This window comes from Salvelinus fontinalis, chromosome 28 (genome assembly GCF_029448725.1).
Source record: "Salvelinus fontinalis isolate EN_2023a chromosome 28, ASM2944872v1, whole genome shotgun sequence".
NCBI lineage: Eukaryota > Metazoa > Chordata > Actinopteri > Salmoniformes > Salmonidae > Salvelinus > Salvelinus fontinalis.
Window position 1 is genome coordinate 34819371 of NC_074692.1, and position 27641 is coordinate 34847011.

Below are 27641 nucleotides of genomic sequence, written 5' to 3' on the forward strand. Positions count from 1 at the left end.
CAGGAAACCAGTTAGTATCTAGTGTGACCACCATTTGCCTCATGCAGCGTGACACATCTCCTTCGCATAGAGTTGATCAGGCTGTTGATTGTGGCCTGTGGAATGTTGTCCCACTGCTCTTCAATGGCTGTGTGAAGTTGCTGGATATTGAAGGGAACCGAAACACTCTGTTGTACAGGTCGATCCAGAGCATCCCAAACATGCTCAATGGTTGACATGTCTGGTGAGTATGAAGGCCATGGAAGATCTGGGACATGTTCAGCTTCCAGGAATTGTGTTCAGATCCTTGCAACATGGGGCTGTGCATTATCATGCTGAAACATGAGGTGATGGCGGCGGATGAATGGCACGACAATGGGCCTCAGGATCCATCATGGTATCTCTCTGCATTCAAATTGACATCGATAAAATGCAATTGTGTTCATTGTCCGTAGCTTATGCCTGCCCATACCATAACCCCACCGGCACCATGTGGCACTCAAAACGTTGACATCAGCAAATCGCTCACCCACGACACCATATACATGGCCTGCGGTTGTGAGGCTTGCCAAATTCTCTAAAACGACGTTGGAGGTGGCTTATTGTAGAGAAATGAAAATGCAATTCTCTGGCAACAGCTCTGGTGATCATTCCTGCAGTCAGCATGCCAATTGCACACTCCCTCAAAACTTGAGACATCTGTGGCATTGTGTTGTGTGACAAAAACTGCACATTTTAGAGTGGCTTTTTATTGTCCCCAGCACAAGGTGCACCTGTGGAAGGATCATGCTGTTTAATCAGCTTCTTGATATGCTACACCTGTCAGGTGGGTGGATTATCTTGGCAAAAGAGAAATGCTCACTAACAGGGATGTAAACAAATTTGTGCACAACATTTGAGAGACATAAGCTTTTTGTACGTATGGGCAATTTTTGGGATCTTTTATTTCAGCTCAGGAAACATGCGACCAACACTTTACATGTTGCATTTATATTTTTGTTCAGTATACAGTACCGGTCAAACGTTTGGACACACCTACTCATTAAAGGGTTTTTCTTTATTTTTTACTATTTTCTACATTGTAGAATATTAGTGAAGACATCAAAACTATGAAATTAAGTGTAACACTGGAATGCAAATTTAAAATTAAATACAACTCTATATCTGACATGGTACAGGTGTCTTCTTGTTTTAATCCCATAACCATGTGTGTGAAGTGTATACTGTTTAACACTACCAAGAAACACTCTATGTGACCCTGATTTAGGTTACTAAATTTAATAACATTTTATATGACTCTGTGCATAAAAGTCATGTTTATTTCAGTAATTTGTTAGTACAGTAGAGGGTTGTACATATGCATACGTTCACACACACACACACACACACACACACACACACACACACACACACACACACACACACACACACAACACAACACATGACATGGAGGGATTAAAGTGTTGTCATGGACTAAATGAACATATCAAGTACATCCTTCTGTCTTCATCCAGATGAGAGATGCTGACAGTCAGCTACACTACTAACAGTCAGAGAAAATAACAGTAGTCAACAGTTTATACACACACACACACACACACACACACACACACACACACACACACACACACACACACACACACACACACACACACACACACACACACACACACACACACACACACACACACACACACACACACACACACAAAGCTTTAATGTAAATATGTCAAACATATCTCAAGGCCATCAGATTGTTAAACAGCCATCACTAGCACGGAGAGGCAACTGCCTACCAACAGACTTGATATCGTTGGCCACTTTAATACATGGATCACTAGTCACTTTAATAATGCCACTTGACATATCTCGCATTACTCATCTCATATGTATATACTGTATACTGTATCCTTCACTATCTATTCTTTACTATCTATTGCATCTTAGTCGCTCTGTCACTGCTCATCCATATATTTTATATATTCTTATCCCATTCCTTTACTAGATTGTGTGTATTATGTTGTGGAATTTGTTAGATATTAGGTTTTGTTGTGGAATTGTTAGATATTACCTGTTAGATATTACTGCACTGTCAGATCTAGAAGCATTTCGCTACACTCGCAATAACATCTGCTAACCATGTGTATGTGACCAATAACATCTGCTAACCATGTGTATGTGACCAATAACATCTGCTAACCATGTGTATGTGACCAATAACATCTGCTAACCATGTGTATGTGACCAATAACATCTGCTAACCATGTCTATGTGACCAATAACATCTGCTAACCCTGTGTATGTGACCAATAACATCTGCTAACCCTGTGTATGTGACCAATAACATCTGCTAACCCTGTGTATGTAACCAATAACATCTGCTAACCATGTGTATGTGACCAATAACATCTGCTAACCATGTGTATGTGACCAATAACATCTGCTAACCATGTGTATGTGACCAATAACATCTGCTAACCAATAACATGTTATTTGATTTGAAAAGTTATTAATACAACGGTCAAACAAATAAGACATGACCATTTGCTGATGCCCTCAAGTATAACAACCAGTTGTATAACTGTAAGTCAAATAAGGATATGATCATTCAGAGGTGATCTGTAAAACCCCTGGCCATACTGCTGAAAACACCAGGGTCATGTTCATTAGGCACCAAACAGAAGAAAAGCTGAGTGAAACATGGGAGGGATTAGCTGGACTTGTCCAATAAGAAACCAACGTTTGCGTTTCCAGTTCAAAACATTTTACAACTAACGAACCAGCAGTTGTATAGAGTTGACATGGAGGTGGTACAGGAAGTCAGCGTAGCTCGCTCCCCCGTTGGGACTCTTATCTTCTACCAGGAGGCGCTGTAGAGCCTCCTCACAGCTGTCCCCTTGCTTCACCACACGCAGCTGGGGAGAGAGGGAGGGGAGCAGGGAGAGAGAGACAGAGAGACACACACAGTCAGTCATATCTAAGATATTAGTCAGAGGTTATTTTGTCATAACTACTTAACTTCCTCTCTGGAACGTTCATGCCAACCCCAAGAAGGAACTTTTCCAGAGTCTCACCTTGCGAGTATAGTGTGTCTGTGAGTTCAGGGTGTTGATGAGCGACCTCACACTAACAGACAGAGGGTTGTCCAGCACAGGCAGCTTCGTCTGCACAGACACACACAGATACACATATTATAAATACTGTAGATATCGACTTTAAATCAGCAGTGGTCCTTTCACCGCTTTCCACTAATAATTTACGATGTATTCCACTTCCACACGCCCTCATCCTTCACATTCCCTCACTGTCTCCCCTCTCACCCCTCTCCCTCACCCATCCTCCCTTCTTCCCCCCTCCCTCTTTCACCTCTCCAGAGGGTAGTGTGGACAGACAGGTGATGTTGAAGAGTTGGACCAGGGAGGTGTTGGAGACGTTGTGGCCCACCCAGAGTAGCAGAACCAGGGGTCCGTGGACCAGGTAGAGACCTCCATGGTCCAGGCTAGCAGCAGTGCAGCGAACAGCCTCCCCTAGGCTGAGAGGACTGGAGGTATTGCCACCTACTGGCTGGAGGTGGAAGAGACATAGTCCAGTCAGTGTGAGAGAGGGAGGAAGAGTGCTGTGACAGAGAAACTGATGTGGCTATCACCCCCACCACCATCACCCCCATCACCATCACTACCCCCACCATCACCATCACCCCCACCACCCCTTACCAGTGGTAGCAGCAGAGGGTAGAAGTGTCCTGCTGTGGTCTTGGTATCCATGGAGACCACTTGACAGCGGAGCTGCAGGCGTTGGTGTACTGAGCTGCGGAGGCCAGGTAGCAGAACTTCACTCTTCCTCAGGCTGTTGAGGTAGACTGGCAGGGTCTTCAGGTACTGCGGTAGGACCAGCTATAGTAAGATACACACAGAGATGCACACAGTCAACTCAGGCTGTTGAGGTAGACTGGCAGGGTCTTCAGGTACTGGGGACTAAAAGAGAGACATACAGAGAGAAAATCACCTAAGTTAAACCAGGCATAAAGAGATATTTTTACTGCCTTGATGTTGTTTGAAGTTTTTCCTACAAACTCTTTATAACCTTTACTAAATGGGAAACTCTTTATAACCTTTACTAAATGGGAAACTCTTTTTGTTTGTAGGAAACTAGAGTGGAAATACTGTATGTATGAGGAGCATGATGAAATATCCACAACAACCACATGAGTTCTTGACAGGGAGAAAAGTGCTATTCAAAGCCATGATGTCCAATGTCCACTCACCTGTCCTGGGGACACAGAGGAGGCGCTGCAGTGTTTCCTATAGCAGGCCAAGGACTCTGTTAACTCTGTCTGCAGTTCCTCTCTCAGCTCCTGTAGAGGGCGCTCCAACACGGCACAGTACACTGGAGGGGAGAGAGAGAGCGAGAGAGAGAGAGAGAGAGAGAGAGAGCGAGAGAGAGAGCGAGAGAGAGAGCGAGAGCGAGAGAGATATATAATTGGCCATCAGGAAGAAATATAGGGCAGTGTTCAGGCAGTGTCTTAAACATGATATTTTAACTCAGAACTTTCTGATAGAGATGAACAGTTAAAAACAGAACCAGCTAGGACTTGTTAGAAGGGTCCCTCTACTTTACCCTTATCCAACACTTCTTATCTATGTAATATGTAATTATCAGTCACTTCCTACAGTAAGTCTTCTAGACTGGAGACGTCCCTTTACTCTTCTTGCAGTAGAAGGTTAAGATTAGGGTTAAGGTTAGGGTTAGGGTTAAGGTTAAGGTTAGGGTTAATGTTAGGGTTAGTCAGTGAGTGATCTTACTCTTCTTGCAGTAGAAGGTGAGCAGTGTCTGGGCCTGGCAGTTACAGAAGGTGTCCAGTAGGTGGTGTGAGCAGCACAGAGACAGACTGTGGACCCTGGTCTTCCTCTCTCCCTGCTGGCTGGTGTAGGACAGGACGGTCTTAGGAGAGAATGAAAGGGTAACAATATCATCAACATGTAGTAAAGCTTCATATCTTGGCAAAGACATAATACAACAGTGTTGACAAATACAATTTACATGTTACAGTATTCTGACCTTATGACCTGTCTTTCTGTACTATTGACATGTTACAGTATTCTGACCTTATGACCTGTCTTTCTAGACTATTGACATGTTACAGTATTCTGACCTTATGACCTGTCTTTCTAGACTATTGACATGTTACAGTATTCTGACCTTATGACCTGTCTTTCCAGACTATTTACATGTTACAGTATTCTGACCTTATGACCTGTCTTTCTAGACTATTTACATGTTCCAGTATTCTGACCTTATGACCTGTCTTTTTGTACTATTGACATGTTACAGTATTCTGACCTTATGACCTGTCTTTCTAGACTATTTACATGTTACAGTATTCTGACCTTATGACCTGTCTTTCTAGACTATTTACATGTTACAGTATTCTGACCTTATGACCTGTCTTTCTAGACTATTGACATGTTACAGTATTCTGACCTTATGACCTGTCTTTCTAGACTATTGACATGTGACAGTATTCTGACCTTATGACCTGTCTTTTTGTACTATTGACATGTGACAGTATTCTGACCTTATGACCTGTCTTTTTGTACTATTGACATGTTACAGTATTCTGACCTTATGACCTGTCTTTCTGTACTATTTACATGTTACAGTATTCTGACCTTATGACCTGTCTTTCCAGACTATTTACATGTTACAGTATTCTGACCTTATGACCTGTCTTTCTGTACTATTTACATGTGACAGTATTCTGACCTTATGACCTGTCTTTCTAGACTATTGACATGTTACAGTATTCTGACCTTATGACCTGTCTTTCTAGACTATTGACATGTTACAGTATTCTGACCTTATGACCTGTCTTTCCAGACTATTTTAGATCAGCAACTGTCACAAAGTGCTTCTACAGTAAAACTCCACCTACCTGTACGACCACGCCCCTCTTTTCATCCAGAGCTCTGCTGTGTGTTAACTCAACGGCCAGTGTCGTCCGCCAATCAAGGGTTGCCATGGCGACGTGGGCGGGGTTTGGCCCGGGGACGAACGAGCCATAACACCCTGACACGCGCAGATCTGGAGAGAGAGATCAATAACTATGAGTCAGAACACATGTCTATCATCACGTTGTCTTGAGAGAGAGATCAATAACTATCAGTCAGAACACATGTCTATCATCACGTTGTCTTGAGAGAGAGAGATCAATAACTATCAGTCAGAACACATGTCTATCATCACGTTGTCTTGAGAGAGAGATCAATAACTATGAGTCAGAACACATGTCTGTCATCACGTTGTCTTGAGAGAGAGATCAATAACTATGAGTCAGAACACATGTCTGTCAGACAGAGACAGACAGACAGACAGACAGACAGACAGACAGACAGACAGATGGAAGGAGAGAGAGAGAGAAAGAGAGAGACAGACAGACAGACAGATGGAAGGAGAGAGAGAGAGACAGAGACAGACAGACAGATGGAAGGAGAGCGAGAGAGACAGAGAGAGAGAGAGAGACAGACAGATAGAAGGAGAGAGAGAGACAGAGAGAGAGAGACAGAGACAGACAGAGGGAAGGAGAGATCTGGTCTTACCTTTACTGACATGTACCCTGAGTGTGGCCCTATAGCCCGTCTCTGTCTCTACAGTCCTCCTCAGGTCACAGCTGAAACGCTCCCTGTCCAACTCTCCCTGGAACATCAGTTAGATGTTAGATCAGTTAGAGTTAGAATTGTTCACCCCAAACTAAGGGTGTTTTCACATATGAAATTCTGTTCACTTGTTCGGTTTCCTGAAGCGTTGTTGAGAATTCTACAAATATGTTTTGCTTTCACAAGACCTGTGACGTTAGCAAGCTATCTTGTTTACAATGGGCAAAAGGTTCCAAGCGATTCACGCTGCTGCGTCACAATACCTGGTACTTTGGTCCTGGATCTTGGACCCGCTAGGTCCAGGATCGGTTTCAGCCATGGTTTGTTTGCTTTTCACACATTCTTTATAGCGCAGATCAGGGTACCAAACGCTCTAGTATCTTGATCATACAGAACTACATTATATATACAAAAGTATGTGGACACCTTTTCAAATTAGTGGATTCGGCTATTTCAGCCACACCTGTTGCTGACAGGTGTATAAAATTGAGCCCACAGCCATGCAATCTCCAAAGACAAACATTGGCAGTAGAATGGCCTTACTGAAGAGCTCAGTGACTTTCAACGTGGCACCGTCATAGGATGCCACCTTTCTAACAAGTCACAGCTAGAGCTGCCCCGGTCAACTGTAAGTGCTGTTATTGTGAAGTGGAAACGTCTAGGAGCAACAACGGCTCAGCCGCTAAGTGGTAGGCCACACAAGCTCATAGAACGGGACCACATAGTGCTAAAGCGCCTAGCACGTACAAATCGTCTGTCCTCGGTTGCAACATTCACTACTGAGTTCCAAACCTCCTCTGGAAGCAACGTCAGCACAAGAAATGGTGTAAAGCTCGCCGCCATTGGACTCTGGAGCTGTGGAAACGAGTTCTCTAGAGTGATGAATCACGCTTCATCATCTGGCAATCCAACGGACAAATCTGGGTTTGGCGGAAACCAGGAGAACACTACCTGGCTGAATGCATAGTGCCAACTGTAAAGTTTGGTGGATGAGGAATAATGGTCTGGGGCTGTTTTTAATGGTTCGGGCCCCTTAGTTCCAGTGAAGGGAAATCTTAACGCTACAGCATACAATGACCATTCTAGACCATTCTGTGCTTCCAACTTTATGGCAACAGTTCGGGGAAGACCCTTTCCTGTTTCAGCATAACAATGCCTCCGTGCACAAAGTGAGGTTCATACAGAAATAGTTTGTCGAGATCGGTGTGGAACGAATTGGAACGTCGACTGCGAGCCAGGCCTAATCGCCCAACATCAGTGCCCGACCTCACTAATGTTCTTGTGGCTGAATGGAAGCAAGTCCCCACAGCAACGTTCCAACATCTAGTGGAAAGGCTTCCCAGAAGAGTGGAGGCTGTTATAGCAGGAAAGGGGGGACCAACTCCATATTAATGCCCATGATTTTGGAATGAGATGTTCGACAAGCAGGTGTCCACATACCGTTGGTCATGTAGTGTATGGGAAAGCGCCCTGAGGTCATTTCATGATATTCCACATTAGAAATGAATGGCAGCAGTGTTAGATAAAACATTTTTTCCATGAACAGTGTTTATACATACGTTAATGCTTATGTCTAATTAGTGGGGTTCTTTTTAATTACTCTATCTCAAGTGTTTAGCCACATGTAGCATTCCTGCATTCCTAATCTCTGCTCTGCTACCTGGAGACCGTGGTAGCAGTGCAGCTCTCCACCTGTCAGGTAAGGAACATGTCCCGGCCAAGCCCCGCCCACATCCTGCTGGGAGAACACAAACAGGTGCACGCCACAGCCCTGACTGACACACTCCTTAGCCAATGAGACAGCAGGGTCCGGAGGCTGAAACAGAGACTGGGATACAAAACAGAGAGAGAGAAGAAAGGGTTAAATTACTGAATGAGAGAGCGTGTGTGTGTGTGTGTGTGTGTGTGTGTGTGTGTGTGTGTGTGTGTGTGTGTGTGTGTGTGTGTGTGTGTGTGTTTACCTTTGGTTTGTTGGAGCTGAAGAAGCCAGAGGAGTTGTGTGTGTGTGTTCCCTCGGTGAAGGGAGCAGTTTGAAAGACCAGCAGCTTGCCAGGACAACCCACCTCCTGCAGGGTGAGAAGGGAAGCCCTGTGTTATATCTCTACTACTGAGTTTTCGCAGGACAATTCTACACTCTTCTTCAGAGTTGGTGTGTGTGTGTGTGTGAGAGATAGAGGTTCTGACCTGTAGAACGGCCAGTCCAGTCTTGACAGGCAGCTCCAGGAGAACTCCACTGGCCTCCTCAAACTCTGCACTGAACAGAGGGATACGCTGGAGGACACTACACAACGCAGAGAGGAAAGGTTGACTTAGAGAAATCATTGTGTGCATTAAGGGAAGCCTTTCTAGTATTACAGCCAAGTTAATCATTTTCTGCAGGGTTAGAATTCTATATTGACACTTTGTCTGGACTGATGTCAATATCCGGAATGCTTATTGGCAATCGCTGATTTGTTCTGTGTGCCTAGCTAGTATACGCATTAGGCAGACACACATACTTGACTGCCCAAGCTATGTCTTCATACTATACTGTACGCTCTTAGAACAAATGGTTCCAAAAGGGTTCTTCAGCTGTCCCCATAGGAGAACCATTTTGGTTCCAGGTAAAAGCATTTCTGGTTCCAGGTAAAAGCATTTCTGGTTCCAGGTAAAAGCTGGGTTCCATGTAGAGCCAAAAAGGGTTCTTTCTGGAACCAAAAAGAGTTCTTCAAAGGGTTCTCACATGGGGACAGCCGAAGAATCATTTTAGGATTAAGATAGCCCTTTTATATTTTTAAGAGTGTCGAACCTACCTGTTGATACTGTCTATGCAGTCTTTGAGTGGAACCAGAAGCCCCTCCCTCACAGGAAGCTGCAGGTCCTCTGTCTCCGTGACGACCAGCATGTGTGGGCGGGACAGGGCAGGGCTGAGGTCATAGAGGTGGATCCGGCTGTCATAGGTCATCAACCCCACACGAACATCTGACTGGAATGCACCTTCCTCCCTTAAACAAACCAAGAGGGATCTCACTAAGTATGATGTTGTGTGTGTGTGTGTGTGTGTGTGTGTGTGTGTGTGTGTGTGTGTGTGTGTGTGTGTGTGTGTGTGTGTGTGTGTGTGTGTGTGTGTGTGTGTGTGTGTGTGTGTGTGTGTGTTTGTGTGTGTGTGTGTGTGTGTGTGTGTGTGTGTGTGTGTGTGTGTGTGTGTGTGTGTTTTACCTATTTAGTGATGTGAGTAGAGAACGTAGCTGCTGACTAATGAGCTCCAGGTGTCCTCCTCTCAGAGCTGCAGCAGACACATCCACAGCCAGGAGCAACACAGCAGCAGGCACATCCTGTTGACTGTCCAGTATCTCATAGGAGCCCAGACTGAGCTCAGGTCTCTGCTCTCGGTCCACTCTGTTCCCCTCTACTCCCTGTGTTGGCTGGTAATGTTGCCATCCAACTGAGAGACAGAGGGAGAGACAGAGGGAGAGACAGAGAGAGAGACAGGGGAGGGGGAGAGAGCGAGAGAGACAGGGGAGGGGGAGAGAGCGAGAGAGAGACAGGGAAGGGAGAGAGAGCGAGAGAGAGAGACAGGGGAGGGAGAGAGAGCGAGAGAGAGAGACAGGGGAGGGAGAGAGAGTAAAAGGATAACGATTAGGAGGGAGAGACAGAGGGAGAGACAGAGGGAGAGACAGACAGGGGAGGGGGAGAGAGCGACAGAGACAGGGGAGGGGGAGAGAGCGACAGAGACAGGGGAGGGGGAGAGAGCGAGAGAGACAGGGGAGGGGGAGAGAGCGAGAGAGACAGGGGAGGGGGAGAGAGCGAGAGAGACAGTGGAGGGAGAGAGAGTAAAAGGATAACGATTAGGAGGGAGAGGTAGAGAGTAAAGACGGACAGAAACAGAGGGAACATGAGTTATGTAAAGGAGAATAAGAGAAAGGCCAGGGAGACAACAAGTGCTGTGTTCCAGGCTGAGAAGAGAACAGAAGACATTGAGCAGGATAAATGTATCTTACCTTCACGGAGTTTCCCACAGAATGGGCAGTAGAATCTCTGTCCACAGTCCTGCCATCCCATAGCTGAACACATGTAAGCCCCACACTCCCCACAGCCCTTTACAGTGTCAGCCTCCATACACACAGACAGGGGGCGCTGAGAAACACAAAACAACCAGGGTAAGGAACAGGGTTCACAAGCCAGACAGACTCCAGTGGTTCTCTATTCTAAATATAGTGATGGCTTAACTCCTATTTTGTTATCAATAGTTCCCACCAGCCCTTTCTTGTATTTAATGTATTTGTATTTTTCGTGAGACTAGCCTGGTGCCACTCTCTGATTCAGAGGGGTTGGGTTAACACTAGAACCGCCACGTTTCATTTCGTAAAAAAGGTATACATATACATTTCCCACTACTCATTTGTCAGAATGTTGAAATCATAAACAGAAAACTATTTAGAGCCTTTTTACCAGTTTTTTTCACACCTATTAACTTAATCCAATAAGACAATGTGCTGTAGGACGCTGGTACCCAGGCAGCCAGTCTCCAAGACAATGTGCTGTAGGACGCTGGTACCCAGCCAGGCGCCAAGACAATGTGCTGTAGGACGGTGGTACCCGGCCAGGCGCCAAGACAATGTGCTGTAGGACGCTGGTACCCAGCCAGGCGCCAAAACAATGTGCTGTAGGACGTTGGTACCCAGCCAGCCAGTCTCCAAGACAATGTTCTGTAGGACGCTGGTACCCAGCCAGGCGCTAAGACAATGTGCTGTAGGACGTTGGTACCCAGCCAGCCAGGCGCCAAGACAATGTGCTGTAGGACGTTGGTACCCAGCCAGCCAGGCGCTAAGACAATGTGCTGTAGGACGTTGGTACCCAGCCAGCCAGGCGCCAAGACAATGTGCTGTAGGACGTTGGTACCCAGCCAGCCAGGCGCTGAGACAATGTTCTGTAGGACGTTGGTACCCGGCCAGGCACCAAGACAATGTGCTGTAGGACGTTGGTACCCAGCCAGCCAGTCTCCAAGACAATGTTCTGTAGGACGTTGGTACCCAGCCAGCCAGGCGCCAAGACAATGTGCTGTAGGACGTTGGTACCCAGCCAGCCAGTCTCCAAGACAATGTTCTGTAGGACGTTGGTACCCAGCCAGCCAGGCGCCAAGACAATGTGCTGTAGGACGTTGGTACCCAGCCAGCCAGTCTCCAAGACAATGTTCTGTAGGACGTTGGTACCCAGCCAGCCAGGCGCTAAGACAATGTGCTGTAGGACGGTGGTACCCGGCCAGGCTCCAAGACAATGTGCTGTAGGACGTTGGTACCCGGCCAGGCTCCAAGACAATGTTCTGTAGGACGCTGGTACCCAGCCAGGCGCCAAGACAATGTTCTGTAGGACGTTGGTACCCAGCCAGGCTCCAAGACAATGTTCTGTAGGACGTTGGTACCCAGCCAGGCACCAAGACAATGTGCTGTAGGACGTTGGTACCTGACCAGGCTCCAAGACAATGTGATGTAGGACGTTGGTACCCAGCCAGGCGCTAAGACAATGTGCTGTAGGACGTTGGTACCCAGCCAGGCTCCAAGACAATGTGGTGTAGGACGTTGGTACCCAGCCAGCCAGGCTCCAAGACAATGTTCTGTAGGACGTTGGTACCCAGCCAGGCTCCAAGACAATGTGGTGTAGGACGTTGGTACCCAGCCAGCCAGGCTCCAAGACAATGTTCTGTAGGACGTTGGTACCCAGCCAGGCTCCAAGACAATGTTCTGTAGGACGTTGGTACCCAACCAGGCTCCAAGACAATGTGCTGTAGGACGTTGGTACCCAACCAGGCTCCAAGACAATGTGCTGTAGGACGTTGGTACCCAACCAGGCTCCAAGACAATGTCCTGTAGGACGTTGGTACCCAGCCAGGCGCTAAGACAATGTGCTGTAGGACGTTGGTACCCGGCCAGGCTCCAAGACAATGTTCTGTAGGACGCTGGTACCCAGCCAGGCGCCAAGACAATGTTCTGTAGGACGTTGGTACCCAGCCAGGCTCCAAGACAATGTGCTGTAGGACGTTGGTACCCGACCAGGCTCCAAGACAATGTGCTGTAGGACGTTGGTACCCAACCAGGCTCCAAGACAATGTGCTGTAGGACGTTGGTACCCAACCAGGCGCTAAGGCAATGTGCTGTAGGACGTTGGTACCCGACCAGGCTCCAAGACAATGTGCTGTAGGACGTTGGTACCCGACCAGGCTCCAAGGCAATGTGCTGTAGGACGTTGGTACCCAGCCGGGCTCCAAGACAATGTGGTGTAGGACGTTGGTACCCAGCCAGCCAGGCTACAAGACAATGTGCTGTAGGACGTTGGTACCCAACCAGGCTCCAAGACAATGTGCTGTAGGACGTTGGTACCCGACCAGGCTCCAAGACAATGTCCTGTAGGACGTTGGTACCCAGCCAGGCTCCAAGACAATGTCCTGTAGGACGTTGGTACCCAGCCAGGCTCCAAGACAATGTCCTGTAGGACGTTGGTACCCAGCCTGCCAGGCTCCAAGACAATGTGCTATATGACGTTGGTACCCAGCCAGGCACCAAGACAATGTGCTGTAGGACGTTGGTACCCAGCCAGGCTCCAAGACAATGTGGTGTAGGACGTTGGTACCCAGCCAGCCAGGCTCCAAGACAATGTTCTGTAGGACGGTGGTACCCAGCCAGGCAGGCTCCAAGACAATGTTCTGTAGGACGTTGGTACCCAGCCAGACTCCAAGACAATGTGGTGTAGGACGTTGGTACCCAGCCAGCCAGGCTCCAAGACAATGTTCTGTAGGACGTGGTACCCAGCCAGACTCCAAGACAATGTGGTGTAGGACGTTGGTACCCAGCCAGCCAGGCTCCAAGACAATGTTCTGTAGGACGGTGGTACCCAGCCAGGCGCTAAGACAATGTTCTGTAGGACATTGGTACCCAGCCAGGCTCCAAGACAATGTGGTGTAGGACGTTGGTACCCAGCCAGCCAGGCTCCAAGACAATGTTCTGTAGGACGGTGGTACCCAGCCAGGCAGGCTCCAAGACAATGTTCTGTAGGACGTTGGTACCCAGCCAGACTCCAAGACAATGTGGTGTAGGACGTTGGTACCCAGCCAGCCAGGCTCCAAGACAATGTTCTGTAGGACGTTGGTACCCAGCCAGACTCCAAGACAATGTGGTGTAGGACGTTGGTACCCAGCCAGCCAGGCTCCAAGTCAATGTTCTGTAGGACGTTGGTACCCAGCCAGACTCCAAGACAATGTGGTGTAGGACGTTGGTACCCAGCCAGCCAGGCTCCAAGACAATGTTCTGTAGGACGTTGGTACCCAGCCAGGCGCTAAGACAATGTTCTGTAGGACATTGGTACCCAGCCTAACTGAATGATGAGGAGGGTGAAGAGGTTGATTTAATTTAGATAGACAATAGTGTAATGAGGAGTTTGTGTTACGCCTCGTTATCAGCAGCACATCATTTGACCGCACGCCTTGGGAGTTGATACCTTTCTCTTTACGCTTTACTTTGTAAAAAGAAGCTGTTATTGGACCGTTTAATTGACTAGAACTATATTACTGATCACATGTGTTGTAAGGGAAATGAATACATGCTATGTGTTAGAGTAGGCCTTTAGAATAATGACAAACACATCCTTGACTCTATCAAACTTGATGAGTGGGAAAGAAACGACGCCAGTCCGCCTGCACAGCCGGCCCGTCGAAACTACACCTAACAAACTGATTTCACAGATTATAAGAGGTAGACAAGATTAAATTGACAATAATCTGATGAGTGACATTATTAGGCCTAACAGTTGTCAAGTTGTACATGAAGAGATGGGCGCATCATGTAATTTACAGATGCAGGGAAAAGATAATCACTTCATCAAATCCTCCTGCAGAGTCAGATGCAGGGAAAAGATAATCACTTCATCAAATCCTCCTGCAGAGTCAGATGCAGGGAAAAGATCATCACTTCATCAAATCCTCCTTCAGAGTCAGATGCAGGGAAAAGATAATCACTTCATCAAATCCTCCTGCAGAGTCAGATGCAGGGAAAAGATAATCACTTCATCAAATCCTCCTGCAGAGTCAGATGCAGGGAAAAGATAATCACTTCATCAAATCCTCCTGCAGAGTCAGATGCAGGGAAAAGATAATCACTTCATCAAATCCTCCTGCAGAGTCAGATGCAGGGAAAAGATAATCACTTCATCAAATCCTCCTTCAGAGTCAGATGCAGGGAAAAGATAATCACTTCATCAAATCCTCCTGCAGAGTCAGATGCAGGGAAAAGATAATCACTTCATCAAATCCTCCTTCAGAGTCAGATGCAGGGAAAAGATCATCACTTCATCAAATCCTCCTTCAGAGTCAGATGCAGGGAAAAGATAATCACTTCATCAAATCCTCCTTCAGAGTCAGATGCAGGGAAAAGATAATCACTTCATCAAATCCTCCTGCAGAGTCAGATGCAGGGAAAAGATAATCACTTCATCAAATCCTCCTGCAGAGTCAGATGCAGGGAAAAGATAATCACTTCATCAAATCCTCCTGCAGAGTCAGATGCAGGGAAAAGATAATCACTTCATCAAATCCTCCTTCAGAGTCAGATGCAGGGAAAAGATAATCACTTCATCAAATCCTCCTGCAGAGTCAGATGCAGGGAAAAGATAATCACTTCATCAAATCCTCCTGCAGAGTCAGATGCAGGGAAAAGATAATCACTTCATCAAATCCTCCTTCAGAGTCAGATGCAGGGAAAAGATAATCACTTCATCAAATCCTCCTTCAGAGTCAGATGCAGGGAAAAGATAATCACTTCATCAAATCCTCCTTCAGAGTCAGATGCAGGGAAAAGATAATCACTTCATCAAATCCTCCTGCAGAGTCAGATGCAGGGAAAAGATAATCACTTCATCAAATCCTCCTGCAGAGTCAGATGCAGGGAAAAGATAATCACTTCATCAAATCCTCCTGCAGAGTCAGATGCAGGGAAAAGATAATCACTTCATCAAATCCTCCTTCAGAGTCAGATGCAGGGAAAAGATAATCACTTCATCAAATCCTCCTGCAGAGTCAGATGCAGGGAAAAGATAATCACTTCATCAAATCCTCCTGCAGAGTCAGATGCAGGGAAAAGATAATCACTTCATCAAATCCTCCTTCAGAGTCAGATGCAGGGAAAAGATAATCACTTCATCAAATCCTCCTGCAGAGTCAGATGCAGGGAAAAGATAATCACTTCATCAAATCCTCCTGCAGAGTCAGATGCAGGGAAAAGATAATCACTTCATCAAATCCTCCTTCAGAGTCAGATGCAGGGAAAAGATAATCACTTCATCAAATCCTCCTTCAGAGTCAGATGCAGGGAAAAGATAATCACTTCATCAAATCCTCCTGCAGAGTCAGATGCAGGGAAAAGATAATCACTTCATCAAATCCTCCTGCAGAGTCAGATGCAGGGAAAAGATAATCACTTCATCAAATCCTCCTGCAGAGTCAGATGCAGGGAAAAGATAATCACTTCATCAAATCCTCCTGCAGAGTCAGATGCAGGGAAAAGATAATCACTTCATCAAATCCTCCTTCAGAGTCAGATGCAGGGAAAAGATAATCACTTCATCAAATCCTCCTGCAGAGTCAGATGCAGGGAAAAGATAATCACTTCATCAAATCCTCCTGCAGAGTCAGATGCAGGGAAAAGATAATCACTTCATCAAATCCTCCTTCAGAGTCAGATGCAGGGAAAAGATAATCACTTCATCAAATCCTCCTGCAGAGTCAGATGCAGGGAAAAGATAATCACTTCATCAAATCCTCCTGCAGAGTCAGATGCAGGGAAAAGATAATCACTTCATCAAATCCTCCTTCAGAGTCAGATGCAGGGAAAAGATAATCACTTCATCAAATCCTCCTTCAGAGTCAGATGCAGGGAAAAGATAATCACTTCATCAAATCCTCCTGCAGAGTCAGATGCAGGGAAAAGATAATCACTTCATCAAATCCTCCTGCAGAGTCAGATGCAGGGAAAAGATAATCACTTCATCAAATCCTCCTGCAGAGTCAGATGCAGGGAAAAGATAATCACTTCATCAAATCCTCCTTCAGAGTCAGATGCAGGGAAAAGATAATCACTTCATCAAATCCTCCTGCAGAGTCAGATGCAGGGAAAAGATAATCACTTCATCAAATCCTCCTGCAGAGTCAGATGCAGGGAAAAGATAATCACTTCATCAAATCCTCCTTCAGAGTCAGATGCAGGGAAAAGATAATCACTTCATCAAATCCTCCTGCAGAGTCAGATGCAGGGAAAAGATCATCACTTCATCAAATCCTCCTTCAGAGTCAGATGCAGGGAAAAGATAATCACTTCATCAAATCCTCCTGCAGAGTCAGATGCAGGGAAAAGATAATCACTTCATCAAATCCTCCTGCAGAGTCAGATGCAGGGAAAAGATAATCACTTCATCAAATCCTCCTTCAGAGTCAGATGCAGGGAAAAGATAATCACTTCATCAAATCCTCCTGCAGAGTCAGATGCAGGGAAAAGATAATCACTTCATCAAATCCTCCTGCAGAGTCAGATGCAGGGAAAAGATAATCACTTCATCAAATCCTCCTTCAGAGTCAGATGCAGGGAAAAGATAATCACTTCATCAAATCCTCCTTCAGAGTCAGATGCAGGGAAAAGATAATCACTTCATCAAATCCTCCTGCAGAGTCAGATGCAGGGAAAAGATAATCACTTCATCAAATCCTCCTGCAGAGTCAGATGCAGGGAAAAGATAATCACTTCATCAAATCCTCCTGCAGAGTCAGATGCAGGGAAAAGATAATCACTTCATCAAATCCTCCTTCAGAGTCAGATGCAGGGAAAAGATAATCACTTCATCAAATCCTCCTGCAGAGTCAGATGCAGGGAAAAGATAATCACTTCATCAAATCCTCCTGCAGAGTCAGATGCAGGGAAAAGATAATCACTTCATCAAATCCTCCTTCAGAGTCAGATGCAGGGAAAAGATAATCACTTCATCAAATCCTCCTTCAGAGTCAGATGCAGGGAAAAGATAATCACTTCATCAAATCCTCCTGCAGAGTCAGATGCAGGGAAAAGATAATCACTTCATCAAATCCTCCTGCAGAGTCAGATGCAGGGAAAAGATAATCACTTCATCAAATCCTCCTGCAGAGTCAGATGCAGGGAAAAGATAATCACTTCATCAAATCCTCCTTCAGAGTCAGATGCAGGGAAAAGATAATCACTTCATCAAATCCTCCTTCGGAGTCAGATGCAGGGAAAAGATAATCACTTCATCAAATCCTCCTGCAGAGTCAGATGCAGGGAAAAGATAATCACTTCATCAAATCCTCCTGCAGAGTCAGATGCAGGGAAAAGATAATCACTTCATCAAATCCTCCTGCAGAGTCAGATGCAGGGAAAAGATAATCACTTCATCAAATCCTCCTTCAGAGTCAGATGCAGGGAAAAGATAATCACTTCATCAAATCCTCCTGCAGAGTCAGATGCAGGGAAAAGATAATCACTTCATCAAATCCTCCTGCAGAGTCAGATGCAGGGAAAAGATAATCACTTCATCAAATCCTCCTTCAGAGTCAGATGCAGGGAAAAGATAATCACTTCATCAAATCCTCCTTCAGAGTCAGATGCAGGGAAAAGATAATCACTTCATCAAATCCTCCTGCAGAGTCAGATGCAGGGAAAAGATAATCACTTCATCAAATCCTCCTGCAGAGTCAGATGCAGGGAAAAGATAATCACTTCATCAAATCCTCCTGCAGAGTCAGATGCAGGGAAAAGATAATCACTTCATCAAATCCTCCTGCAGAGTCAGATGCAGGGAAAAGATAATCACTTCATCAAATCCTCCTGCAGAGTCAGATGCAGGGAAAAGATAATCACTTCATCAAATCCTCCTTCAGAGTCAGATGCAGGGAAAAGATAATCACTTCATCAAATCCTCCTTCAGAGTCAGATGCAGGGAAAAGATCATCACTTCATCAAATCCTCCTTCAGAGTCAGATGCAGGGAAAAGATCATCACTTCATCAAATCCTCCTTCAGAGTCAGATGCAGGGAAAAGATAATCACTTCATCAAATCCTCCTTCAGAGTCAGATGCAGGGAAAAGATAATCACTTCATCAAATCCTCCTTCAGAGTCAGATGCAGGGAAAAGATAATCACTTCATCAAATCCTCCTTCAGAGTCAGATGCAGGGAAAAGATAATCACTTCATCAAATCCTCCTTCAGAGTCAGATGCAGGGAAAAGATAATCACTTCATCAAATCCTCCTTCAGAGTCAGATGCAGGGAAAAGATAATCACTTCATCAAATCCTCCTTCAGAGTCAGATGCAGGGAAAAGATAATCACTTCATCAAATCCTCCTTCAGAGTCAGATGCAGGGAAAAGATAATCACTTCATCAAATCCTCCTTCAGAGTCAGATGCAGGGAAAAGATAATCACTTCATCAAATCCTCCTGCAGAGTCAGATGCAGGGAAAAGATAATCACTTCATCAAATCCTCCTTCAGAGTCAGATGCAGGGAAAAGATAATCACTTCATCAAATCCTCCTTCAGAGTCAGATGCAGGGAAAAGATCATCACTTCATCAAATCCTCCTTCAGAGTCAGATGCAGGGAAAAGATAATCACTTCATCAAATCCTCCTGCAGAGTCAGATGCAGGGAAAAGATCATCACTTCATCAAATCCTCCTTCAGAGTCAGATGCAGGGAAAAGATCATCACTTCATCAAATCCTCCTTCAGAGTCAGATGCAGGGAAAAGATAATCACTTCATCAAATCCTCCTTCAGAGTCAGATGCAGGGAAAAGATCATCACTTCATCAAATCCTCCTTCAGAGTCAGATGCAGGGAAAAGATAATCACTTCATCAAATCCTCCTGCAGAGTCAGATGCAGGGAAAAGATCATCACTTCATCAAATCCTCCTTCAGAGTCAGATGCAGGGAAAAGATAATCACTTCATCAAATCCTCCTGCAGAGTCAGATGCAGGGAAAAGATCATCACTTCATCAAATCCTCCTTCAGAGTCAGATGCAGGGAAAAGATAATCACTTCATCAAATCCTCCTGCAGAGTCAGATGCAGGGAAAAGATCATCACTTCATCAAATCCTCCTTCAGAGTCAGATGCAGGGAAAAGATAATCACTTCATCAAATCCTCCTTCAGAGTCAGATGCAGGGAAAAGATAATCACTTCATCAAATCCTCCTTCAGAGTCAGATGCAGGGAAAAGATAATCACTTCATCAAATCCTCCTTCAGAGTCAGATGCAGGGAAAGGATCATCACTTCATCAAATCCTCCTGCAGAGTCAGATGCAGGGAAAAGATAATCACTTCATCAAATCCTCCTTCAGAGTCAGATGCAGGGAAAACATTGGGCTTTCTATATAGTATCTGAAAGAGCAGATTCCACATTTCCTGAGACACTTCCCTTTGTCAAATAACACCCATTATTCAAGAGGTGCAGCTCTATTTCCAAATGTCACTTTTTCAAGAATATCTGTGCTGCCACTCCACTCTCCCTGCATTCAGTACATGACCACTCCACTGTCCCTGTATTCAGCACATGACCACTCCACTCTCCCTGCATTCAGTACATGACCACCCCACTGTCCCTGTATTCAGTACATGACCACTCCACTGTCCCTGTATTCAGCACATGACCACTCCACTGTCCCTGCATTCAGCACATGACCACTCCACTGTCCCTGCATTCAGCACATGACCACTCCACTGTCCCTGCATTCAGCACATGACCACTCCACTGTCCCTGTATTCAGTACATGACCACTCCACTGTCCCTGTATTCAGCACATGACCACCCCACTGTCCCTGTATTCAGCACATGACCACTCCACTGTCCCTGTATTCAACACATGACCACTCCACTGTCCCTGCATTCAGCACATGACCACTCCACTGTCCCTGCATTCAGCACATGACCACTCCACTGTCCCTGTATTCAACACATGACCACTCCACTGTCCATGCATTCAGTACATGACCACTCCACTGTCCCTGTATTCAACACATGACCACTCCACTGTCCCTGTATTCAACACATGACCACTCCACTGTCCATGCATTCAGTACATGACCACTCCACTGTCCCTGTATTCAACACATGACCACTCCACTGTCCCTGTATTCAACACATGACCACTCCACTGTCCCTGTATTCAACACATGACCACTCCACTGTCCCTGCATTCAACACATGACCACTCCACTGTCCCTGTATTCAGTACATGACCACTCCACTGTCCCTGTATTCAACACATGACCACTCCACTGTCCCTGTATTCAACACATGACCACTCCACTGTCCCTGCATTCAACACATGACCACTCCACTGTCCCTGTATTCAGTACATGACCACTCCACTGTCCCTGTATTCAACACATGACCACTCCACTGTCCCTGTATTCAACACATGACCACTCCACTGTCCATGCATTCAGTACATGACCACTCCACTGTCCCTGTATTCAACACATGACCACTCCACTGTCCCTGTATTCAGCACATGACCACTCCACTGTCCCTGCATTCAGTACATGACCACTCCACTGTCCCTGTATTCAACACATGACCACTCCACTGTCCCTGCATTCAGTACATGACCACTCCACTGTCCCTGTATTCAACACATGACCACCCCACTGTCCCTGTATTCAACACATGACCACCCCACTGTCCCTGTATTCAACACATGACCACTCCACTGTCCCTGTATTCAGTTGCCTTTCCCTTCCAGATCTGTTTGTGTTGTACAGCCAAATCCAATGGTCGCTATTATGGCATAACAACAACCATATGGTCGTTATAGCCAATAGTAGTTGGCTATACAGCACAATTAGATCTGGGACCAGGCCGTAAGAGGCTATAACTGTGATAATACAGGATAGTACCTCTCCTGTGTGTAGCTTAGCCAGAGGGGTGACTAGGGCCCCCAGGGGTAGGTGGCTCTGGAGGGCTGTCTGGCCCTCACACGGAACGCAGTAGGAGGTAGAAAGGATGAACCGAGGACTGCAGTTACCTAGGGACACAGAGAGAGACAACCACAGACCTGGTCTGCTGCCAAAGCGTACACGCTCACACAGGGGCTGGGTGATAGGCTACATTGATATAATTATAACTATAGCTACAATAAAATGTACTATTTTTTTGTCTTATTTATAAAAGATATGTTTATTTATGTCAATATTATAGAGAATTGCTGTATTGCCTGAGGCCTACCTCTGTCCTCCACGACACAGTCTGTGGTAGCCTGCGGAGGTAGAGACGAGATGGGTTCAGACACAAACACCTTCCCCTCCCACGCTGTCCTGTCCTCCTCCATCACACGCACCTGTGAGAGAAAGAGAGAGGAGAGAAAGAGAGGAGAGATGGAGAGAGAGAGGAGAGAAAGAGAGTAGAGAGAGAGGAGAGATGGAGAGAGAGAGGAGAGAGAGAGAGGAGGTAAGAGAGTAGAGAGAGAGGAGAGAAAAGAGAGAGGAGAGAAAGAGAGGAGAGAAAGAGAGGAGAGATGGAGAAAGAGAGGAGAGAGAGAGAGAGGAGAGAAAGAGAGTAGAGAGAGAGGAGAGAAAAGAGAGAGGAGAGAGAGAGAGAGAGGAGAGAAAGAGAGTAGAGAGAGAGGATAGAAAAGAGAGAGGAGAGAAAGAGAGACAGAAAGAGAGAGAGAAAGAGAGAGAGAGCTGGGTCATTAGCAACTAGTCCATTTCCTCAGTGAAAACAATGCACTGAGCAAATGTCAAATTGGCTTTTTACCAAATTACCATAAGACAGACCACGTATTCACCCTAAACACCCTAATTCACAAACAAACCAGAACAAAGGCAAAGTCTTCTCATGCTTTGTTGATTTCAAAAAAGCTTTTGACTCAATTTGGCATGAGGGTCTGCTATACAAATTGATGGAAAGTGGTGTTGGAGGAAAAACATACGACATTATAAAATCCATGTACTCAAAAGAGTGTGTGGTTAAAATTGGCAAAAAACACACATTTCTTTCCACAGGGCCGTGGGGTGAGACAGGGATGCAGCTTAAGCCCCACCCTCTTCAACATTTATTTTATTTTACTTTTGTTTATTGTCTACTTCACTTGCTTTGGCAATGTTAACTTATGTTTCCCATGCCAATAAAGCCCTTAAACTGTAATATAATTGAATTGAGAGAGGAGAGAGGGAAGATAGAAAGTAAGAGGAGATAAAGAGAGAGGAGAGAAAGAGAAAGGACAGAGAGATAAGACAAATATGGAGAAAAAGAGAGAGGGGGATGAGAGAGAGGAGATAAAGAGAGAGAAGAGAAAGAGAGAGAATAGAAAGAGATAGAAGAGAAAGAAAGAGAAGAGAGGAGACAGAGAGGAGATAGAGAAGAGAAAGAGAGAAGAGAAAGAGAGAATAGAAAGAGATAGAAAAGAAAGAGAGAGAAGAGAGGAGCCAGAGAGGAGATAGAGAGAGAAGAGAAAGTGAGAGAAGAGAAAGAAGAGAGGAGAGAAAGGAGAAGAGAGAAAGAGAGGAGAGAGGAGAGAGATAAGCAGTTGTGCATTGTCTTCAGTGGGTGAAACATAGTGAGAGGAGGATGACGTCTAGAGGAAGAGAAGGGACACTTACAGCGCTGGGTAGAAGCTGAGGGTGTAGGCCATAGCGTGACTCTGAGATAGGTGAGCTGGGACCGGACACCCCACTGTCCCCCAGAGACGGACAGGACTGGACACGGACACACAGAAAGAGAGAGACACCAGGACAGATTAGTCCCTTCTAGTATGCAGAGACACACTAGTATAACAACGTTATAATTAAGCAATAAGGCCCGAGGTGGTGTGGTATATGGCCAGTATACCACGGCTAAGGGCTCTTCTTAAGCACGACGCAACGCGGAGTGCCTGGATACAGCCCTTAGCCGTGATATATTGGCCATAGGTGCCTTATTGCTATTATAAACTGGTTACCAATGTAATTAGAACAGTAAAAATAAATGTTTGCCATACCCGTGGTATACGGTTTGATATATCACGACTGTCAGCCAATCAGAATTCAGGGTTTGAACCACCCAGTTTATAACCAGTAATAATGACACACTAATGATGTGAGCGTCTGTTACTACACATTGTTGTTAATATGGTCTGTTTTCTTACCGGTTGCATGGTGGTACCCTCCTGTACAGGTTGCATGGTGGTACCCTCCTGTACAGGTTGCATGGTTGTACCCTCCTGTACAGGTTGCATGGTTGTACCCTCCTGATGCGAGGTGGCATCAGGCTTGTACATTACACCTGAGAGACAGAGAGAAGTCAGGAACAACATACTACAACACAATTATTCACATATATTATAGGAAAAATGTGTCAGATTTTTACTGCCTGCACCTGACTCTTGTTTGTGTGTTAGTGCATAGCTTACCACTGTGACTCTGTTTACGTGTTAGTGTATAGCTTACCACTGTGACTCTGTTTACGTGGTAGTGTATAGCTTACCACTGTGACTCTGTTTACGTGGTAGTGTATAGCTTACCACTGTGACTCTTGTTTGTGTGTTAGTGTATAGCTTACCACTGTGACTCTGTTTGTGTGTTAGTGTATAGCTTACCACTGTGACTCTTGTTTGTGTGTTAGTGTATAGCTTACCACTGTGACTCTTGTTTGTGTGTTAGTGTATAGCTTACCACTGTGACTCTTGTTTGTGTGTTAGTGTATAGCTTACCACTGTGACTCTGTTTACGTGTTAGTGTATAGCTTACCACTGTGACTCTGTTTGCGTGTTAGTGTATAGCTTACCACTGTGACTCTGTTTACGTGTTAGTGTATAGCTTACCACTGTGACTCTGTTTGCGTGTTAGTGTATAGCTTACCACTGTGACTCCGTTTGCGTGTTAGTGTATAGCTTACCACTGTGACTCTGTTTACGTGTTAGTGTATAGCTTACCACTGTGACTCTTGTTTACGTGTTAGTGTATAGCTTACCACTGTGACTCTTGTTTGCGTGCTAGTGTATAGCTTACCACTGTGACTCTAGTTTGCGTTCTATTGTATAGCTTACCACTGTGACTCTGTTTGCGTGTTAGTGTATAGCTTACCACTGTGACTCTTGTTTGCGTGTTAGTGTATAGCTTACCACTGTGACTCTGTTTACGTGTTAGTGTATAGCTTACCACTGTGACTCTGTTTGTGTGTTAGTGTATAGCTTACCACTGTGACTCTGTTTACGTGTTAGTGTATAGCTTACCACTGTGACTCTGTTTGCGTGTTAGTGTATAGCTTACCACTGTGACTCTGTTTACGTGTTAGTGTATAGCTTACCACTGTGACTCTGTTTGTGTGTTAGTGTATAGCTTACCACTGTGACTCTGTTTACGTGTTAGTGTATAGCTTACCACTGTGACTCTGTTTGCGTGTTAGTGTATAGCTTACCACTGTGACTCTGTTTACGTGTTAGTGTATAGCTTACCACTGTGACTATAGTGTTGCTGAGGCAGGGCCCATTGAGGTTGCTGCTGGACTGGTGAGGTGAGTTGTGGAGGATACGGGTGTGAACACTGTTGGCCCTGGCTCCCACATGGTGACATGGATGAAAAACTGCTGTTGGGAGGTCCTTGGTTTGGTCTTGTCAACATCACCGGAGGGCCATTCACAAAGCCTTGGTTTGGACTTGTCAATGTCACCGGAGGGCCATTCACAAAGCCTTGGTTTGGACTTGTCAATGTCACCGGAGGGCCATTCACAAAGCCTTGGTTTGGACTTGTCAACGCCACCGGGGGGCCATTCACAAAGCCTTGGTTTGGACTTGTCAACGTCACCGGGGGGCCATTCACAAAGCCTTGGTTTGGACTTGTCAACGTCACTGCAGGGCCATTCACAAAGCCTTGGTTTGGACTTGTCAACGTCACCGGGGGGCCATTCACAAAGCCTTGGTTTGGACTTGTCAACGTCACTGCAGGGCCATTCACAAAACCTTGGTTTGCATACAGATATGGAGGATATGGAGGAGCGGAAGAGACTGGAGGAGAGACAGTATTCTGAGGAGCCTGGTTTGAAGACGGTATCGTGGATGGAGGCCCGCTAGCTGGCGGTCCTTGCTTCAGAGGGAGGAGTGTTGATGGTGGAGGGATGTTGTAGGAAATATAAGGACCCATGTGTACATGTGGTATGTGAGGCTCTTGATTCAGACATGGTATAAGAGCTGAAGGTGATTGGTTCCTAAATGGGGGCGTAGGAAGACTGCTGACACAGCCCTGGTGTGAGTACTGTAACTGAACCATGGACTGAGGGATGTTATTAGAGGGGTTCTGGTGTGAGGCTGGGCCCAGGTTCAGACCCTGTAAGCTGGGTAGAGGGTCACTGGAGAGTCCTTGGGCAGCGGTACATCCAAGACCGGTCGTGGGTGTGGTTGCTGACCAGCCATTATGACACACCCCGGGCTGCCCGCCATGTCCGTAGCTCTGATTGGCAGCTGGAATGTCCATCTTCTCCCATGCTAGTCTGTGATTGGATGTATGTCACCTTGGAGGAGGGTCCTGGTACAATGCAATGAATAATGGATGAGATACAGGTACATTACTGATTGACTAGTTATCTCATGATCATCTTCCCAATACAGAATACTAAACATTATCACCATCAACTCAGTCACAGAGACACAGAGGTAATGATACCAGGGTTTCAGAAAAATATGTTTTTGTGATTCAAGGTATTGAACAAGCATTATGACAATGTACTGATCAACTGGGACCAAAAACCTGACATATAGCTATCATAACATACATAGATAGGATAGGACAGAATTAACTGTATTGTCCCAAATTGTCTTAGACACACAGCACTGCTGTATACAAAATAGACACTGTACATTACACACTAGACATAATACATAGATTGCACGTTACCCTTACCATCATACATTTATCATATAGCCACATACATAATACTTTACATATTCCCTTAGTCTGTCAGTGACGTACTAATTAACACAACTCAGAAACATATTCATTGGCATGCATGGTATTCATAATCAAATATATAATTTAAATATGTCACCGCACCTTAGACCGGTTGAAAAGGGTTTAGCTCTTACGTCAACACCGCAATGGCTCGAGCAAACCTGCCTCAAGTCTTCCGGATATCCTACCGCTGTCAATGTGACAGCGGCTGATATTTAGACCGCAAACCATGTATTGGTTGATTAATTGCCGCCCGGTATTCCAGGTGATGGATATGACATGAATGATATGTTCTGCGTTTGAAAATAATGTTCCGATTAGGATTTACATTGTAATTTGATGATCAGTTAAAATGAAGCGGTACAGGAAACGCAGAGCGCCCTCCCACATTTGACCTACGCTTTTATCACGTATTTTACGCAGGAATTGCGTAGCCAACGTCAAAATATTCAACACTAGATGGCGGAAACGGGAAACAAATGGGAATTTGCTACGGTCAATTTCACTGGGTTTAATAGTACCAGATATATTATGAGGGGAAATTAATGCTATGTAATACAAATCTATTGAGGATTTTTTTTTTTGCATTTTTGGTAGTGCCATAACCCTTCAGGTGCTTTAGAAGTAGTAGCACACGTGGCTGCCCATGTGCTACAATGCAATGGATATCCTGCGTTGCAAATTAAGTTGTTAATAAAAGTAATTCCCATACCATGTCATTTTTTGCTTGTCATTTTTTTGTCTGACCTACCATGTTTCCCAGTTGAGATCACCTTTGACAGGAGCCATTTCTTAGGGGTTGTGTCCTTGTTTACTACTTAACCCTTAACCCAACAGGCCCCGTAGAAACGCTGAATAACTGAATACTGAAGAACCCTCCAATCCACAACCACAGCTCTTCCCTCCTTCAGTTGAGGATTAAGTAATGAAGGGATTTTTCCTAAATGGCACCCTATTCCCTATTTAGTGCACTACTTTTAACCAGGGCCTATAGGGCACACCCTATTTCCTACTACAGTGCATTTGGAAAGTTTTCAGACCCCTTCATTTTTTACACGTTT

At 45.4% G+C, this 27641-nt stretch overlaps 1 protein-coding gene across 1 annotated transcript; it reads right to left on the reverse strand.

Annotated features, from left to right (window-relative positions):
- Positions 1-905: 905 nt before the first annotated feature.
- On the reverse strand, positions 906-26974 carry si:dkey-13n15.2 (protein transport protein Sec24C). Its single transcript, XM_055887567.1, has 20 exons — positions 26683-26974; positions 25092-26157; positions 23784-23920; positions 23260-23355; positions 21884-21995; positions 21556-21683; positions 10613-10748; positions 9831-10056; positions 9425-9616; positions 8817-8913; positions 8594-8698; positions 8293-8460; positions 6576-6672; positions 5912-6060; positions 4782-4920; positions 4244-4365; positions 3693-3872; positions 3346-3543; positions 3054-3143; positions 906-2894 (listed from the first exon to the last, which is right to left on the reverse strand). Exons 2-20 carry the CDS (start codon positions 26104-26106, stop codon positions 2751-2753), a joined length of 3531 nt encoding a protein of 1176 aa, XP_055743542.1. The 5' UTR covers positions 26107-26157; positions 26683-26974; the 3' UTR covers positions 906-2750.
- Positions 26975-27641: the final 667 nt, after the last annotated feature.